At 28.8% G+C, this 20,917-nt stretch overlaps 1 protein-coding gene across 1 annotated transcript in view; it reads left to right on the top strand.

Annotated features, from left to right (window-relative positions):
• LOC100207762 (TOM1-like protein 2) overlaps positions 1-20,917 on the top strand; it is a 49,939-nt gene that overhangs the window by 10,898 nt on the left and 18,124 nt on the right. The window contains exons 5-8 of the mRNA XM_065804016.1: positions 7,979-8,108; positions 8,593-8,651; positions 16,876-16,947; positions 19,891-20,103. Of these exons, the coding sequence (XP_065660088.1) occupies positions 7,979-8,108; positions 8,593-8,651; positions 16,876-16,947; positions 19,891-20,103 (474 nt within the window). The remainder of the gene's footprint in view (positions 1-7,978; positions 8,109-8,592; positions 8,652-16,875; positions 16,948-19,890; positions 20,104-20,917) is intronic.

The raw sequence follows: 20,917 nt of genomic DNA, 5'->3' as shown, positions 1-20,917 counted from the left end.
TATAGATGCCATATTCATCATATGTAATTTGTAGCATGGCTGGGTTGGCTGAATGTGTTTCGGGAATAGAAGTTTTCATGCTGATTTCTAGTAAAATAACTATAATATACAGATATGGTCACATACATTATTGCTGTTTCCAAGGGAGAATGTTTTTGTTTTTGGAGCATATCTGAGCTAGCTTTTAGAACCAGAAGATAATATAAATCCTAAAAAAAACCCCAAATCCAAAGTTACAATCTTTCATCAGTAAAGTCTACAGCATTGGAGAGACTACATAATAATAAGGATATCATATTCAAAAGAGCAGATAAAGTTGGCAGGGTTTGTATTTTAGATACAGTATGAGAATAAAATAAACCAAGGTACAGTATTATAATAAAATAAACCAACTATTAAATGATACTAATACTTATAAACTCCTGCCCCATAATCCAATGGCAAAAAAAATAACTAATATTAATACTCTAATAGACAACATGGTTGTCCACTACATAATGGACGAAACGACAGCATATTTTTTACGACCTAATACACCCTGTCGCTGCCCTATTTTTTACAGATTACCAAAAACTCACAAAGAGGGTATACCATTTTGACCTATTGTTTCAGCATGTAATGGCCCAACGGACCATTTATCTAAATTCATCACACACTTTATACAACCAATGGCAGAATCTCTCCCCTCGTATATCAAAGATACTACTCATTTTCTTCATATGCTTCAATCCCACCAATTTACCTCTTCTAACTAGTTTTTGTAACAGCAGATGTCACATCACTCTACCAATATCCCACATCAAAAAGGAATTGAAGCAACCATCTTTTATATGAAACAAATTCCAATTCATCAGAGATCACCATTATGCCCACCTTGAGCCTATATTAATATAATTTTAGAAACCATTCTTTCATCTAGCGTTTTTCAATTGGCTCTATTTCATCTAGCGTTTCTCAATTGGCTTCAATAGGTTCTACCAACAAATTGATGGTACATCTATGGGTACAAGAATGGCACCGCTATATGCTAACTTGTTTATGGGTAGATTAGATGATAAAATTTGAACCCAGTTCCCAAATTTGATTTCTTTTTATAACCTTTACATTAATGACATTTTTTTCTTGTTTTATGGATCTATGGAAGAATTTCATGAGGTATATAACTTCATGAATGGAATCCATCCAACTATTAAATTTATTTTTAATGAATCTGACTCTTAAATTATTATTTTGGACATGTCATTATACAAGGACAGATATGGACGTATTCAAAGTACTTTATACAGTAAGCCAACAGATAAAATGAGCCTTCTACATCACGAATCCAATCACCCATGCCATCTAAAGAAAAGCATTATATACAGCCAAGCATTACGCTTTAATAGAATTATATCAGAACAGAAAAATCTTTCCAAAGAACTGCTAGCTTTAGTGCAAATCTTTGTGTTAAGAGGTTACACGGTGGAAGATATTAATTTGCAATTTACTAAAGTCTTGCAATTTAGTCAAAATCAACTAATTAATAAACCCCAAACAAATATATATGTAGATATATTACTAATAGTGACTGCTTAATGTGATATTAGTAGAGATATCAATAATATTGTTATGAAGCATTGGCATATTATTAGAGATGACCCCTATTTCGCAGAAATATTTCCATTGATACCCTCACCTGCCTATTTCAATACAGCATCGATTAAAGATATTTTAATACATTCGGCCCATGAATAATGTATACATAAGAAGTTTAGACCATTTTTTTATAAATTTTAGTTATTTGATGTTTGAATATATTACTAGTCTGTTTATATAATACATCATTATCTTTGCGTTAGTCATACATCCATATCTATTTTACTGTTTTTTTATATATCTATTTATGTTTAGACCATATTTTAGGCTCTACCTGATACCATTATTATGTTATCATGTTTATGAACTTTGCCCTGTGCCATTATTACCTTATAATCATTTCATAGATTTTCCTTGTGCCACATATAATTGCTGCCTTTTTCCTACGCCACTGTTGAATTTTTTGATTATTTTTGTAAGATTATAGTTCTATTATTGACTGTTGAACTATAAATTTCCCTGGAGCATGTTTTTAGCAAATAGTATTGAAAGTAATTTTTATTTGTTTGACGTTGCTAAGTCACTTTGTTATTGTTAGCACTGCTATATCTTCAATTAAGATCTTATGTTTCTTGATAGGAGTTTTGTTTTCAGTTTCTTGTCTATCAGCTACGATAATAAGCTGTCCACTTCTTAAAATAAATTTTTGTATCAACTCATCAAATATGGTAAGATACTAATCTATCTTTTTACTTTTTATATCCTAATGTGTATTTACACAAATTTTTACACAAATTTTTTTACAATAAATATTACTGTTTATTATTGTTACATTAATTGGATATACCTTTTGTGCATATTTGTCTCCATTTTTTCTAAAAATTATTGGTGTTGCCTAAATTTGGTAGGGGTGTGGGTGATTGGCTTTTCTGTAGTGAGGTCTTTTTTATTGCAATAATGACTGATATGGTGTGTTGGCTACAGGCCATGATAATTTTTGATAATAGCAAGGATGCATCCCTGACAAGTGATGCTAGCCATTTTTATCAGGCTCTCCGAATTATCATTGGTGAATATATTGTGGCCCTGAGGATGGAGTTTCACCTACATTAGTCCACTATTTAATTTTAATTGGATCACCAATTGAAATTAAGTAGTGGACTAATGTAGGTGTAGTAATGAACACCAATATTTTTATAATAAGTATATATAAGTAAGTTTTCTTATCTATGTAACCTTATCAAATTCCCATGATATTTCTATCTATTGCTTTTTATTCAATGTATTTTTTAATAAAAGTTAGCGTTCACTTTTTTCATTCAATAAAATAAGGCGAAAGAAAAAAATGTGTCTAAATAATAGAATCTTTTACGATCTAATACTTTTTTTGATTTCTAATAGAAAAAGTATTAGACCGTAATCGTAGATATTTTGATCGTTTTGTAACAATTTCACTAGTTTAATGCTTAGAATATTACATTTTCTTCCTCGCTTTCACTTTCTTCCAAATCCGATATTGTTACTGTCGCTAGATCAATGTCTGTTTTTCCGGACTTTCTTTTTCTTTTTTCCGGATATTGATGAAAATTTGCTGACTATCGTCTAACTTTATCATTATACCATTCGTCCATAGCAGTATCAGGTTCAAATTTGTCAATCTCGGGACCTTCTTCACTTAACCGAAGTAGAGATTCTAAGAGATCTCGTCTAAGACAACTTCTCCAGTCATTTTTTACGCGATTCATACATGAAAACATTCGTTCTACTTTCGCATTTGTAAACGGACAAATTAAAAATAGTTCAAAAATATCAAGAATATTTTGGCATTCTTTGACCAAATTTGATTTGGAAAAAACAATTTCCCAAATTTTCAAATAATACTCATTTTGATTGTTACTTATGATGGGAAACATGTATGCTTTTAAAATGATCCACTCATGAAGTATATTATTCAAATCACACCCTACACCAATTAAAAATTCAGAAAATTGTTCAACAACTTCACTGATAGCTTTATCGCCAAAAGTTCCATCATTCACTTTAACGGCCAGTTATAAACATCAAGTAAACTTACCAAATGTATAAACAATAGTGATTTTTGGAGAGATTAAAAACGGCCTTCCATACATATGGTAATATTTGCAATAATTAGCTTGTACTGGTCAAGAACATGGCTATTAACTTTGGTATATTGAGAAATTGCAATATTTTGATAACATTGCTTTGAATCAATTGTCTCAATATCTTTAGACAGTTTTTTTATAATGGGTCATAACACTTGTATCATCAAGCAAATTGTCTAGCGAATTTTCTAGAAGAATTTGCAGCTTGGCCATTGTCCATGTAAATTCTTGAACTCTTCTTACAGCTTTTACTGGATTATGAATATTGTTCTGAAAACTTACACTCAGACGCCGAAGGGGAGATAAACATCAAGATATATTGATAAATGAATAGGCACAGACGCATTTTTCCATCGCTTTAAATAACTCTTTAACTCTGCTCTCTTTGCTACCTGGGAGTCTGTTATAGGCAATGATTCAATATGTGTCATAGTTCGTCAACATTTTTGAAGGCAGAATTTCCTAAATTTGTAACCTTATTCTTCTTTTCTAATGCAATCAAATAAGGATAATCTGTGAATGGACGCTCTCGTTTTGCCAAGTAGTACGCAATATTAAACTTTTTCCGTAAAGAGTCAGCGTCTTTTACGGCCATTTTACATAAACCATGCTTGATTGGAGTATTATGAATAACATGGTTAGATAATGAAACTGAACATAATGTTGTTTGTTGATGAATTCGCGTGGCCTCTTTATGTTGCGCACTGCTTAAGTGTGATGCCAGTGAATCTTTTTTTATTGATATTGTTCCTGGTTTGATCCAGGTCAGGGAAAACAATTTTGTTTGACTTATCCGTTTTTCAAATTGTTTACATAAACTGCATCTTAATCTTCATTTCCATTTAAATCGTATTCTAACTCGCAATTAAAATTTTTTCCCACTTTTTAACTGTAGATAATCTGCATCTGTGGTCCTTATTTGCATCCATTTATTGCTATTAATTTAAAATTAGCAAGTGTACTAACAAACTTTAAAGTTTTTTTTTAATAACTATTTAGAGTCTATATTGCCTTCCACTATTCTTCGCAAAATAAACTTATAAAAATATCATTAAATTTGTTCATAATGAATGATCTAAATCGGAATAAAGCCCTTGAGAATTTGAGTTAAGAAAGTGACTTTTCAATCAATTAACTTTTATTTATTTTTTCAATCAAAATCTTTTATTTATGATTCGAATAGGTATTTAATCGTTTAATTTTTTATAAATTTTTCCTTCCTTAAACAATCGGTCTTTTTCAAAAAAAATTATCGTTACAGAAATCACTGCAGATTTCTGTAACGATAATTTTTGTATAAATGTGTGTGTATGTATATATATATATATATATATATATATATATATATATATATATATATATATATATATATATATATATATATATATATATATATATATATATATATATATATATATATATATATATATATATATATATATATATATATAAAAATGTATATATATATATAAATGTATATATATATATATATATACATGTATATATATATATATGCATATATGTGTGTGTATGTGTGTATATAGGTATATATGTGTATATATATATATATATATATATATATATATATATATATATATATATATATATATATATATATATATATATATATGTATACATATACATATATAGGTATATATATGTGTGTGTGTATGTGTGTGTGTGTGTGTGTGTATTTATATGTGTACGGGAATGTATGTGTATATATGTACATATTTCAGTTCTTTATCTTTACTTTATTTGTACACTATTTTATTTCATTGTCATTTTTAATTTTGTTGTTGATTTTATTATTTATTTATGTTTATTATCTTGCATCTATATGAACATCTATGGCTTGATCGGTTTGAGCATTGACCTGATAATCAATGAGTTCCAGGTTTAATTCTTGGTCTGAGCATATTACGTTAAGCTTAATAATTAATCTTTGTATTTTATATACTTTGCATGTTGGTTATGATTTTCCATTATGAGTTTATAATTTCTATTACATGCATGTCTAAATTATCATTATTATTTTTTTAATATACACTTTACTTTAGTATCTTTGTTTTGCTCTGAACATCTGTTCATCATAATTTGATAAAAACTATAATATGTCAAGACATTTCAATAATTAAAGTTAATAATTGAAATATTTTCTCTGCAGAATACATTTTTTTCATGTTTTCTGGCAAAAGTCTGTTTCTTTCATTTGAAAGAATGTCTCCGGCAGTTGAAAACAACCTTTTAACTTTGGTATGTGTTGGTGGAGGTGTAAGGAATCTCTTTGCTACATTTACCAAACCAAACTTTGCTTTTAATGTTGTTTTGTAATATAGAGCTATGAAACTTCTGAGATTGAATCAATTTTTGTGATATTGTCAACCTAACCAGGGATTGTAAATTGCTACATTTCAGTTAATTAATTTCTTAATTAAAAAAAATCTTATAAAAGTTTTGGTTCACTAGATGATGATTATAATTAAAGATGCTGCATTAGCAGGCCATAAAAAAGCGCAATAGTCAAAAGAATTAAAAAATTCTTTTTTTTTTTGAAAAATTAAAGAAATCAAATATAAACTTCCATGTTTATTTAACTGCAAGCAATTGCATGAGATTGTTTTGATAGGGGTAGCATTATCAATAGGGTAAACCCATCAACATAATTTAAAAATAGTTTTCCTCGAAAATAACTATGTACTCGCACTTTACCTAAAACATTTTTGATTTTATATTTTCATACCAACTACTGTCTAATACGGTGAAAATGAACAATGCGGTGAAAGTGAAAATCACTTCTATATTTATAAAATAATGAAGCAACACATTGGTAAATACTGTGTTATTTGAATTCAGTTGAGTCAAATATGTTAAGAAATTAATATTTGGTTGCCCACCTTTTTTCTATTGCAATCAATCAGGAAGAATTGTGTACTCTTAAGAATTGCATATTAAAACATAAAGTTACCACACATCAACTTCAGGTACATATTGTTTTAATAAAGCCATAGTTTAAAATGGGTATAGTTAAACAACATGTGGATACAATGTAAATCTGTATTATTTCTGGTGCTGTCGCCTTATGATAAATAGTTACTGCACGCTTGACATTCAAAACATGAACTTTTTATACAGTTTGTGATGCCTGGTTTTATGAGTCAGAGAATTGTGATAATTTATGTTTTTTTTTTATGTAGGGCAGGTTTGAAAAGTTGTCATAATAAAGAAATTTATTTTGAAAATACTTTGCATCAATAATTTTTTATATAATTCTCATAAATAATTTTTTTGAACTGAATAATAAGGTTTTAAACAAAGTACACTTCCTGTTAACTGTTTGTATCTTTAATATTTTTCCAGCATTTTACAACATTAGAATGTATTAATCTAGCAATTATCTGAAAATTAAAACCTTATGTAATGTTTAAAGTCAGCCCAAATAAGCAATTGGTAAACAATAAAAATGGTGAGAATAAAGTGAACAGTTTTTAAATATGATAAAAATGTTTAAATACTGTTTATTTTTATTTTAATTAACTTTTTTAATTGACAATACTTGTTCATATATACTCATATAAAATATTTGACGGTACTCATATGAACTCAAATAAAGTCATTTGACAGTACTCAAATAAAATGATTTGATAGTACTCAAATAAAATGATTGGACAGTACTCAAATAAAATGATTGGATAGTACTCAAATAAAATGATTGGACAGTACTCAAATAAAATGATTGGACAGTACTCAAATAAAATGATTGGACAGTACTCAAATAAAAAATTTTCCATTGCTGTAACAGTCATCAAACTAAAACAAGAAGAAAAAAATAAAAAAATAAAAATAAAAATTAGTTTTGTAAAATCTTCTCATAATTTAAATAGTAAAATATATTTTTTATTTAATTTATATAATTAAGTAGTTTTAATCATATAATTGTTTGTTTTTTTTTTTGTATTTTTTTCTCATCTTTTTTTTGTTGTTGAGTTTTATCCAACTTTAAAATAATGAAATCAAAACTCAGATTTTTATTTGATTGAAACATAAAGTATAGAAATGTAAAAAACTTTACTTGAGATTAAATAACTTTTCATAAAGTTTAATCAACTCTCTATAACTAATAGCTAAACCTTGGTCACACTTTCATATTGACATAACACTTTTTTTGGTCACACTACATTTTCATTTTCAAGAAGTTTTGCTTTCATTTATATTTTTTTTTTTTGCTTATTAAATTTAAAGTTGTCAAAACTATTTTACTTTGCTATTTTTAACTCCAGAATCAAACCACTATTTCGCAAGAAGTTCAAGACAAAGTATTATCACTTGTTCAGATGTGGTCAGATGCATTTTCTAGTTCCCCAGAATTTCAGCAAGTCCGAGTATGTTATGAAACTTTAAAAACTCAAGGTAGCTTAAAAAATTCTTGTAAATTTTTTATTTGTGTACTTTTTATGGTACATTATAATAAAATTTAAAGATTATATAAACACTTTCTATATCTCAGGCTAAATATTTAGCCTGAGAACTAGAAAGTGATACCTAACGTAACAGTTTAATAAATACATCTTATGCTTTTCATTCCACCCTAATAAAGGAATATAGAAATAAAGCATATTATTTTAAATTATATTTTAGAAAGCATACTCTTGTTAACCTTTCCAACATAATAAAAGGTTCCCAACCTGGACTTGAGCAATTTAAGTTCAAAAAATACCAGCCTTTATTTAACTTATATTCTTTGAATTCAAATACTGTACATTGTTCAAATGCTGTTATACTGATTATACATGGCTCACATTCTCTGCTTTGTATTTTTTATACTTTTTGTTTGTTTATCTTTGTTTTTTATTTTATTGTTATTTTATTTATAAATTGTTGGTTTTTATTTTAGGTTATGAATTTCCAGCTCAAAATTTGGATACGTTATCTCCTATTTACACACCTAAAAAGGTTTTATTTGCATATTTACTGTAATATTAATGTTACCAGTCATGCAAGTCAGTTACCAGTGTTACAAGTTAGTTACCAGTATTCCAAGTTACTCATAGTTAATTTATGTCATAAATTTACTAAGTTATTTTATGTTAAAAGTAGTTTACCATTGTTAAAGATATATGTAGTTTTTAAAATACCTGTGTAACTATTTATTACAAACATAAACCTATACATTTTTTGATAATTTAAATTAGTTACAATTTTTGACCAATTTAAATTAGTTGGTAATTATCTGTTAATTTGTTTTTAATCTTTTAAGTTTGTGGTTAAGCAAGTAAGTTATGTTCAAATTATGTAATTAATTTCATAAATTACACTGTCCAATGATGAAAAAATGTAACTTAGCATTTATATATTGATCATATTTATAGAATGTGAAAAATATTTTAGTTCATGTTTTATGCATATGGTTGTAAAACACTTTTCTTGCACTTCTTTTTATAAATGTGTTGATATGTGTTAGAAAATGCTAAAGTAACCTTACTGGTTTTATGAAAAAAGTATACTTTGCATATTTTATGTTAAAAATGGTATGAAAAATATTGGGTTCCTCAAAAATCATTTGATATTGATTCCAAGGATGGTAAATAAAGAATTTAAATTTTGAAAGGATGGTAAATAAAGAATTTAAATTTTGAAAGGATGGTAAATAAAGAATTTAAATTTTGAAAGGATGGTAAATAAAGAATTTAAATTTTGAAAGGATGGTAAATAAAGAATTTAAATTTTGAAAGGATGGTAAATAAAGAATTTAAATTTTGAAAGGATGGTAAATAAAGAATTTAAATTTTGAAAGGATGGTAAATAAAGAATTTAAATTTTGAAAGGATGGTAAATAAAGAATTTAAATTTTGTCTGTAGTATAGAAAAAGTAAAAAAAGATTTGTTATTATTGTTGATGTTTCTGATTCTTAAAATAAGAAAACTGTTTATCCAAACAACTGTTTATCCAAACAACTGTTTATTTCAAATGGTTGGTTGGTAAAACTTGAACTGAAAAATTCTGTACTTGAGCCAGCTTGGTCTGTTAATAAAGTCTTATGTCCAGTTTTGAATTTAATGAATATTGACAGCCTATTTAAAGAATTTGGCATAGAATTCTGGATTTGAGTACAAGAAGGAAGATTTCAGTGGCTTTTAATATGTCCAAACTATTTATTCAAATTTCAGACTTTTAATAGATTGTTTGAATAATGCTTTGCCACATTTGAAAATTAATGAAAATACTCATATTTCATTTTCATTTCATCAATTTGATAATTGGTACAATTGTAACACAATGATTGCCGATTTGGTAATTAAGTTTTTTTTTTTTTTAAACATCTTTACTTCCAACAAGGCTGCAAGCAGCCACTAATTCAAGTTGGAAGTTACTGAAAGAGAAAAGATAAAGATTGTAGAGCGAGATAACGATTGACGGACGACTTAAAGGATTGCAAATTATATGAATCAGGAAAGCAAAATGAAGGAAGCGAATTCCAGAGAGCTGATAGAAAAAAACTAGACGAATAAGTGTTTTTTGGAGCACTTAAGAACAGTCACAGAAAAAGGATGACACTTAATTGAATGACGAGTAACACGAGAATGAATTTTAGTAGATGGCACAAGAGACGCTAGCTCTTTAGATCAGTGCCCATTATAGTATTTGTAGAAAAGAGAAAGAGAAGCAACTTTACGACAATGTGATAATGGTTGGAGGTTGGCTGCAAGAGCAAGTCCAACTATGTTAACAATGCGTTTTTGCACCTTGTCTAAAAGAGAAAGGGCATCATTAGAAGAACCGCCCCAGATATGGCAACAGTATTCCATGCAAGGCCGGATTTGAGATTTATAGAGATAGAGAATAGAATCCGAAGTAAGAAAGTGACGAGCTCGATAAAGAGATGCAACCTTAGCAGATGCTAGTTTTGCAACTGATTTGATATATGGTTTCCAAGAAAGATTGGAAGTAAGAGTTAATCCTAGAAGATGAAGAGTAGACGACTCATCAAGTACATCACCATCCATCAATATAGGAAGATCTAAATTATTGCACTAACGATTGGCTGAAAAAAGTTGAGTTTTATCTGAATTAAAGTTCACCAGCCACTGTGAGCCCCATGCTGTATCAGAAGTGAGATCCTTTTCAAGCTCAAACGCTCCCCCCAAGCCATCAGAGAGTGTTGGTTTCTTATCACGACAAGAATAAATGGTAGTACCATCAGCAAACAATGCCACCTTAGATGTAAGAATATCTGGAAGATCGTTAATGTAAATTGAAAAGAGTATAGGGCCAAGGATAGAACCTTGAGGACCTTGAGGAACCCCTGAAGATACAGAATAAGAGGAAAAGTGTTGTCCATCAAGGACAACTTTTATGCTACGATTGGAAAGGAAGGATTCAATAATCTTAAAGATATTGCCGGATACACCATAAGAAGAAAGTTTATGGAGAAGACCAGCATGCCAAACTTTATCAAAAGCTTTTGAAATGTCAAGTGAGATGGCCTTAACCTCTCCACCTTTATCTAATGCACGATAAAACCTATCAGTTATTACTGTTAGCAAATCAGCTGTAGAACGAGAAGATCGAAATCCATATTGATGGTCAGAAAGTAAGTTATTAGATTCAAGATGAGAAATTAAGTGTTTGTTAATTAAAGATTCAAAAACCTTGCTTATGATAGGAAGAAGACTTATGGGACGGTAGTTACACGAATCTGATCACTCTCCAGAATTTTTGAAGATAGGGATAACAGATGCCGCTTTCCAGCAGGCTGGAAAACAAGACACTGATAAACACTTATTGAAAAGTTTTGAGAGCATAGATGACAGCTCCGGAGAACACTTCTGCAAGACAATAACAGGTATGTCGTCCAGGGCACAAGCTGTAGAAGAGTCTAGGCAGGAAATCACTTTAGATACAGAAGCTGGAGTGATACGAATGTCAAGCAATCGATCAACCTGTTTGTTGGCAATATCAGGTAGAACGCAACTAGTGGAATCAAGAGATGATATTAATGAAAAGTTTTTAGCAAACAATTCAGCTTTGTCTTTAGGTGAGGTGACAAAGTCTGAACCATACAAGAGAGGTGGAATTAAAGTTTTGCCCTTAATATGAATATTATTAAAGATTCTCCAGAAGTCACGAGAGCCTAATTTTTGTGATGAGATACAAGATTTCATGACCTGAGAATAACGGGTTTTGGCGTTAGACAAAACCTTTTTACAATTGTTTCTAGCAGTAATAAACAGAGGTCTGTTTATTACTGCTGTGAGGAAAACCATGGGGGAGAGTGAGGCTTGACCTGGAATCGTCGAGAGGGAACAAAAGATTCCATGCCAGCCTAAATCCACGAAGTTATGTAAGAAGCACATTTGTTGACTGAAAGACAAAAAATTTCTACCCAAAGGCCATCACGAAGAAAATCATGGAAAGAATCCCAGTCAGCTTTACTATAGTTGTAAGAGGTTCAATAATAGGGGGATTCAGGTAATGAAGAAGAATGAGAAATTAGTTTTAGAGAGATAAAACTATGATCAGAAGCACCTAAGAGTAGATGTGGAGAAACTGAGCACTGACTAGGATCAGAAACAAGACATAAGTTGAGTAGAGAAGGTAAATGATTTGGGTTGTCAGGAAAGCGAGTTGACTATTTGAGTTAGGGATTGAGAAAGACAAAAGTTGTGGGCTTTAATGCCTGCAGAATCACTGACACTAGAGCCAAGCCATTCAGAGTGGTGAGCGTTAAAGTCACTGACAGCAACTATATTAGCTGATGGATAAAGAGAGAGGGCTTGGTTAATATGATCAGAAATAACATCAAAAGAGTGCAGTCTTGAGATAAAGGAAAGCGATATAGAACAAAGAGAAAGACACATAAAAGCACATAAAAGAATATTCTGTGGATTCAAACCTAGTTTCCCTACAAATGGGTGAATTCTTACAAATGTAAATGCCCAGGCCAAGCATGTGACTATTGGAGTCTTTAGGAATTAGAGGAAGATAACCATCAACACTAAGATCACAAGATGAGACAGCCAAACTCAAATTAGTCTCACAAAAAGCAAGTAGGTCTGGTGAACTTTGCAAGAGATAAGACTCAACAGAAGAAAAGTTACTTCGAAGACCACGAATATTAGTGAATGATAGGTTTAGAGAACTTGGTGATGATGATGGTTTTTTGTGTTTTATAGTTTTTGGTACTCTATTCATTTTTAAATTAGATTAAAGAACTTGACTCAAAGCATAGATAGTACTCAGAACACCTTTTAATAGCCCAAGCAATTGCCTCATTACTACTAATAAACCCTAAGCCATAACAAAGGGCTCCAAATGTGGCCTCCGCAATGCACACCAAATGTACAAACAGGGACACCATCCATGTGCAACATGGCACTGTTAAAACTTTGATATTTTTCAGCTGTTGATGGAATCAGTCTCTCTGAGAGCTACCACAGAGTTCGGGAAACCTGACTACCAGCCGGCCTCAGAACCATAAAACTGAGTTTTAGAGCTGTACCCTCATTAGGAGGTAATGGAATGAGTTGCCTAGTCATAAAAACAGAGACACAAGCAAAACCCATGCATTGAGCCAAGAAGATCCAGCATTCAACATCCTAAACTGGAAACAATGTATTAAAAATACATCTGCGCCAGCCTAATAGATGAAGAAGGGGTGCGAGGCTGGTCAACAGATAGAATCTGTTTGATTGTTGTAGAATCTGTTTGATTGTTGAACAGATAGAATCTGTTTGATGTTTGTAGAATCTGTTTGATTGTCAACAGATAGAATCTGTTTGAAGTTGATATGAAAAAAAAACTATGAAAATTTTAACACAACTTTACAAAAATTAACAGCTAACACTATGTAAAGATTTAAATTTAAAGTTTGCTCCTTAATCAACAAAAATGATTTTTGTTGACCTAATTTTTGATCCTAAATACATGAAAATTTCCACATTTTATAAGTGAATAGAACAAGCAGAGCAAGATTGGTTCAAAAAATGGTTTATAGGTAAAATGTTGGCACCTGGCAAAAAAACATTTTACATAAAACTTTAGTAGACCCCATAAAAGTACACTTAAAGTTGGGTTTAATTAAGCAGTATTTTGCCTAAAGATGGTAACTGTTTTATATATTTGTTTAAAAATTTCTTTATCAATTAGAAGCTATAGTGAAAAAAGGGTTTTTTTTCTGACCTGATTTTTGTAAAATGTTTGATCCCAGCTTTAAAGCAACAATGAGTACCAAAAAAAGCCTGAATTTCATTTTAAGAAGTTGCGACTAAGCTTTTTGTCAACTTTGAAAACATTTAACTATAAACTTAACTAACACCTATCTTTGTGCTATATATAATAATACACTATTATATAACATATGAATTTGAATTCATATGTGGGTTGTCTGATGAGCCAAATCCATTTCTTATTCAACCATCTTAATTTCGCTCACAACAACATCTAAAATATTTTTAATGTAATATTAAAAGTATTTGAGATATTGTTTTTAAATTATATTAAATGATTTTTAATATAAGTTAATAAAAAAGGTTTTTTTTTTTTTTAGATTTTTTGTATCATGTTTTTGTTATTATGAACACTACACTATAATTTAAGTATTTAAACGCATGAATTATCAAATTACAAAATTTATGCGTTAAAATTTTGAGCTATTTGTTATTATTTTATTTTCTGCCTTTTTTATTTATTTCTTAAGTTTTTTAAATTTTGCTTTTGATTTTTAAAATTAAGGGAAAATTTAAAAATAAACAATAAAATAAAATTAACATTATTTAATATTTGAAAAAAAAAAAATTATATATATTTATCATATAAATATATATATTTATATATTTGAAAAAAAACAACAAATTTGTTACTTTTTTCACAAAACATTGTGAAAAATGTGTTCAACAAAACATGGGGGACAAACTCAAATTTAAAACAAAATTTTATCAAAAACTGAAAAAAAAGTAGTATAACAATTAGACATTAATTATTAAATAGTTCTTAATGTTTTTAAAAACTTTAAATGTTTGATGCATAATAAGAATCGCAAAAGAATTTCATATGATGTTTTATTTTATATGACATTTTTCTCAAAAAATATTTTGTAACATTTTCTTTAAAAAATGTTTTATATATTTTCTTCAAAAAATATTTTATGACATTTTCCTCAAAAGCGACATTTTTCTTTGAACAAAATGAGATCTAAAAATTGTTTAAAAATTCAATAATTTCAAAAGCTAACTTATTATTTATGTTACAAAAGTTATTGTTTGAATAACTTCAAAAATAAACTTAATATTTGGTAAGGCCTTCTTTACTTTGAATTAGGGGAGACCGGGGCTAGTTGGCTCGGTTTTTACTCTGATGAGCTCTGTAGCTCATAGAGTAAAAACCGCACATTTTTTTTAAATATTAAAGCACTTTTTTTTTAATTAATAAAGTGTAGTCTCAAAGAGTATGAATTTGCGTAAAAGTTGCATTCATTTACAAAAGAAGTTCTTTGGGCCTTCTCGGGCCCTCAAAAAAAAAAAATTGTGCTAACTTACCCCACCATGGGGTAAGTTGGCTCAAACTATAAAAGTGATTATTAATTTACTATTAAGTGCAAAATTAATAGAAATTTTTTTACTATTAATTTTGGCAACAAATTTAAGCCGAAAATTTAATATTACTTTTAGCTGGTACCAAATATTAGTATGTATAACAGCCAAAACAGTAGCCCACTCTTAATCTGTGAAAAAAAACCTAAAAATTTTTTTTTATATTTCTGTAAGAATAAATTTTTTCAATATTATTAAAAATTAAAAAAAAAAAATAATAATAATTTTATAAAGTTATATATTTTTTTCTATAGTAAATGCTATGAGCCAATTTATCTTGTGAAAATTTTGCCAACTTACCCTAAAGCCTTTTTTTCCATAAACAGTCTATAGATCCTATAAAATGGCAACTTTAAAAAAAAATCTGACTGGACTTAGTAAATCAATTGTCACTGAAACTTTTACAATAATTTTTTTTTCATATGGCTAACTTTTTTTTTGTAAAGTAAAAAGGAAGTGATGTTCCAAAAGTTATGTTTTTGTCCAAAAAACACATAAATCTTAAAAAATACATAATTCTCCCATGCGCATGCGCAAATCCTAACAATACTATAGTGAATGATGAAATGGTCAATTAGAAAGGTTCTGTGTAATTTTTGTCACTTTCTGATAAAAGGCTCTGAAGATAAACGCAGTTCGTCAACTTACCCCTGCTGCCAACTAGCCCCGGTTTCCCCTACTGCTTTTAATTTTTGAGGAATTTTTGATTATTTCCCAGATATTTTTGGTAGGATTCAAGTCAGGGCTTTGTGCTGGCTATCTTGGTGCTGGTCCATCTTGGTGCTTTTTCCCAGTTCCTATTGTTGTGTTTCTCCTTCTCCTTTCTCCTTTTTGTATTTCTATGTTCTTTCTTTGTTTGAGAATGACTCTTCTTTATATATTAGTGATGTATCTGATGTTCTTTAGTCTCCAGACTCATTTTTTGTCGTCACTTTTAATGAGGTGTTTTAACTCATCATCATTCATGAAAAATAGTACGTTTTTTTCACTAGTCTACAGTCCAATTTTGGTTTTGCAAGTCTTAGTTTTCTAATTTTATAAGAAGTTAAAGGTTTTTTGGCAGCCATTCAAGAAAACAATTTTGCTTCATTAGGTCTTACTTGCACAGTGTGATTGGAGATTTGTAGTTTAATCTTTTATCTTCTGTTAATTTTGTGGATGGCAAAAATTGATTTTTTTAAAGCTCTTTAGCGATTTCTTGATTTTTGTAATGTTTTTCTTGGATGTCCACCCAAATTGCTTTTGTTATAGCAGTCACGAAATCCAAACAATTTTACAGTTTTGCTTGCATAAAGATATAAAGAATATAAAATCTTATAAAAAATCACTTTGGTTTGTTCGCCTTGTTTTGTCTAAAGAAAAATGTATTTTTTTTAAGGAAAATGTGGTTTAAGTTTTTTTTAAAATTCTTATTATGAATCAAACATTTTAAATTTTTAAACATAATAAATTATTCAAAAATATTTTCTATTGGTTAACTACTTTTTTCAAATTTTGACCAAGTTTTAATTTAATTGAAACTTTTGTTTTGAATTTGAGTCTTTTCCGGTACTGCAAATATATAAGAAAATAAGTTTTTTTGATTTAGAATGAAAGTAAGAAAAAAAATTCTTCAAATCATCAAGAAATATCTTCAAGATCTGGATCTGCTAAAACCAAAGTATGTTGTTTTTTTAAATATCAATTTAAAATAATTTTTTTCTTTCATTGAAACCTTTGGCTCTTGGCATCTTAAAAACAGTTTTCAAATATGACACTCTATGCTTATAACTTGTTGTCGTTTGATTGAATGGCATCCACATTTATTATGATAAGAACATTCAAATAAATGGCATCATCTATTGCCGTGATAAATTTTTTTCTTTTATCATCATGAATTGATGTTTTTTAGTTTATTCAAAACATTTTTTTTTTCCAACCAAATCAGAAATACTTGTGAAAAATATTTCTAATACTAAAGCCTTAACAGGTATTTATGTTTTTTTAACAAGTATTTATGTTTTTTTTTTAAAATATGAACTTTTTCTTATTTTTTTACTCGAACAGTCATTGTATATTAAGGATGAACCGATGCTAAATAATCAGAATTTCACATTTAATTTAAACATTCCTATAAGTTAGACTTCCATTTAAATTTTTGTTTATTTTTTTAGCAGTTTATTTGTGTGAGGAATGTCTTAACTGTTTGCTTCAATTTTTTTGCTTTCAAAAACATTGTTGGGTATTATTCCTTTCTCATAAGTTTTTAATTTCTCAAATCACAAAATGCTTGTTGATTAAATTGATAATAAATTAAAAACTGGCTGCCACCTGTGTCACAACAGGTTAGATGTTATGACTATATATCTTTAATATATCAAAATATACAAATCTAATAAATAGCTAAAAATCATGGTTGTAAGAGGTAAGAAAAATGTTGGTGCCATTATAACCTAGTATAATTATTTAGTGGATAATGGTGATCTCCCTCCTCAGGAATGCACTGCGATCACCAATGATGTTTAAAGGAGTCTGAGACCTGCCTTGCAATTTATTTAACATTACCTAAATTGGTAATGTTAAATAAATTGCAATATATAATGCTTATTAATTTTTACATTTCTTTGTGTGCTCGCAAATAAGATTTTAGGCTTCATTTTTAAAAACTTTTTAAAAATCATTTACTAAATGACGTTTTATGTTTAAAATTTAGTGATAGACCCTAGTTGTTAAAATTTTAAAATTTTGTGTATAAAATTTACCCAAAAATTTCTGATCATTACTTTGGGAAAAAGTATCAAAAGTTTTTTTTTTTTTGCATAATCTAAAATCAATTTAAAGATTAATCAATAAACCCCCTTATATAGGGAGGGGTTTTTTAACTATGTAAAATTTACAACCCCCTAAATTAGGGAAGAGTTTGTTTAAATCACAAAAATATATCTTGAACAAAATTAAGTTTTTAAAATTACCTCTAAATTTATTATATTTATATAATGCTTCCATAAAAAAAATTTCTTGGTTCTTTCAGAAAAAGTTGACTTTCACTGGGTGTGGTCACAAAAATATTTTCACAAAAAAGTTGAAAAGTTCAAAATTTCAAATTAGCTTTCAATGTTAATTTAATGAAAGTCAAATTTTAGCTCCTTGTCAAGCTATTGATCCCCCCATCATGATATTTCCACCATTGTGCTTTTCTAAGCACAATGGTGGAAATATCGAATATCTATTGTCGAAGGTTATAAACTATTAGGCTGGTAAAAAGTATTTAGGTAAAAAATATCATGATAGATTTAGTAGTTTTCAACTAAATTTGCTTTTATTTCAGCATTCTTTTAGTGTAGTAAGCTAAGTGTATTTTTTTAGCTTTTACTTTATCTGGTCTGTAAAATGGTCTTAAGTAGTACATTTTAGTTTAGTTTATTCAGTAATCTATCAAAAGTTACAACAAAAAATTAAAGCCATAATTACCATAAGTACCAGGTCCCTTTGTTCTGACAGTCTTATGCTGCATAAGACTGTCAGAACAAAGCAGCTGTAGTTATCAGACATAGATCTTGTAACAGTTGACACTTAGTGCATTGATTGCCTTTAGCGGCTGAGGGTTCCAGTAACATATATTATACTGTACTCAATTTGTAAAAAATTCTTCTCTAACAATGAACAATGTTGTTTATCTAGGCACTAACTGTGACCCCAAAGGATGTAAACCAATTTTGCTAGTTTTTACGTCATAGAATGATCTTGAATTGTTGAGTTAGGTTGTCTCGCGATCTGCAGTCTTCAAGGGTTGTTAAACCCAGCATTTGCAATTGAGGGTATGTTAAGTGCTTTATTGGTGCAATCGTTTTTGATACACACTGCCACACTTTTTCCAGTGTTTAAATGTCATGCTTTAAAAACTGTGACCAGGATTGAATCCCCAACTTGAGATGCAGCCGTATATAAGCCACATACAATAACGCCATACGGCGATACCCCATTTACAGAATGTTTTTTTCAGCCTACCAAGTACTTGATTGGGTGTTGAAGCTGCTGTTTCAAATTTATTTTTTAATTTTAAGTCATCTAAGGCCTTGACCCCAAGGTCTCTTTCGATCTTGATAACTGCTAGTTGAATTGATGATCTGTCAATTCTGCACATTGAATATTGTTGTATTGATGATCCATCATCTCTGCACATTGAATATTGTTGTATTGATGATCCATCATCTCTGCGTATTGAATATTGTTGTATTGATGATCCATCATCTCTGCACATTGAATATTGTTGTGTTGACCTTTTGGTTCTGCAGTCTATGTACATTACCTTGCATTTTACCACATTGAAAGGTATAGACCAAATTCTGGACAATTCCATGGTTTTCACTATGTCATCTTGTAAGATCCATATATAATTTGATGTGATGTGCAATGTTGTCTATTATCTTGAACTAATAGAAAACACTTTAGTTAACAAAATTTGTTAAGTATTTAACAAAATATTTGTAAAGTTTAATTTCAGTTCTATTTTAATATGCATCTATCTATTTGCACGAAATTAAGATTTATTCATTTGCATTTTATGTATATATATATATATATATATATATATATATATATATATTTTGTTTTACAAATTTAGACTTCATCTGTTCCACACAACAACCATCAAACAGCTGGTTTAACTTTACAACAAACATCAGCCACACCAGTAGCAGTGAATGCCACTCCAGAACAACTAGCAAAGCTTCGATATGAGCTTGATACTGTTGAGAGGAATGGAATTGTTTTTAATGAGATGTTAACTGAATTAAATCCTGGTAGAGAAGACCCTGATGACTATCATTTACTTGTGGTAACAAAATTTTTACTTAAACCTTTTTGTTATGATTTTTTTTTTTTATGATTTTTATACTTTATTTTATACTGATTTCAATACTTTCTGTTATTTTAACTTTTTGCTTTAAAATAAAATTTGAATTAAGAGAATATCAGAATTATAAAAAAATCAAGTCATAGAGTCTTCAATAAACCCTAATGCTATAATAAAGACAAAAATAAAGACTCATAGAAGAGTAATTAGATGTAATAGTTAAAATCATATATATATATATATATATATATATATATATATATATATATATATATATATATATATATATATATATATATATATATATATATATATATATATATATGTCTTAATTACTGTAAGGCAAATGTCTTAATTACTGTAAGGTTTCACACATTTGTGGAATTTGCTGATACTATTATAAAAGAGTTCTTTGGAAATGATTACTTATGCTTTTTTAGAAAATATTTTTTAAAAGAGGGACTTAATGTAACTATTATTTGAGCTTATTTATTTTTATAGTTTTTTAGGAGAAACTTATTTTCGTTTATTTAGAAATTAGTTCCGATTTTTTGTTTAATAAACATACTTGGTTTGCATGTGTAATTATTTTAAATTTTTCTTGTAGGCATAGTATACGTTTTTGTGGAAATGTTGTTATATGCATGCGCTGTTTTAAGGATGGACCAATTCAGTATAAAATCATCAATATTTTTATCTTTTAGTTCCCATACATATTTTGACAGAATGGAACATAGAATGACAGAATCTTTTATATATTGTTTAACAGATACATTCATAGAGGAAACAACACATT

Source organism: Hydra vulgaris, chromosome 08 (genome assembly GCF_038396675.1).
Source record: "Hydra vulgaris chromosome 08, alternate assembly HydraT2T_AEP".
NCBI lineage: Eukaryota > Metazoa > Cnidaria > Hydrozoa > Anthoathecata > Hydridae > Hydra > Hydra vulgaris.
This window is presented reverse-complemented; position numbering and strand designations above follow the sequence as displayed.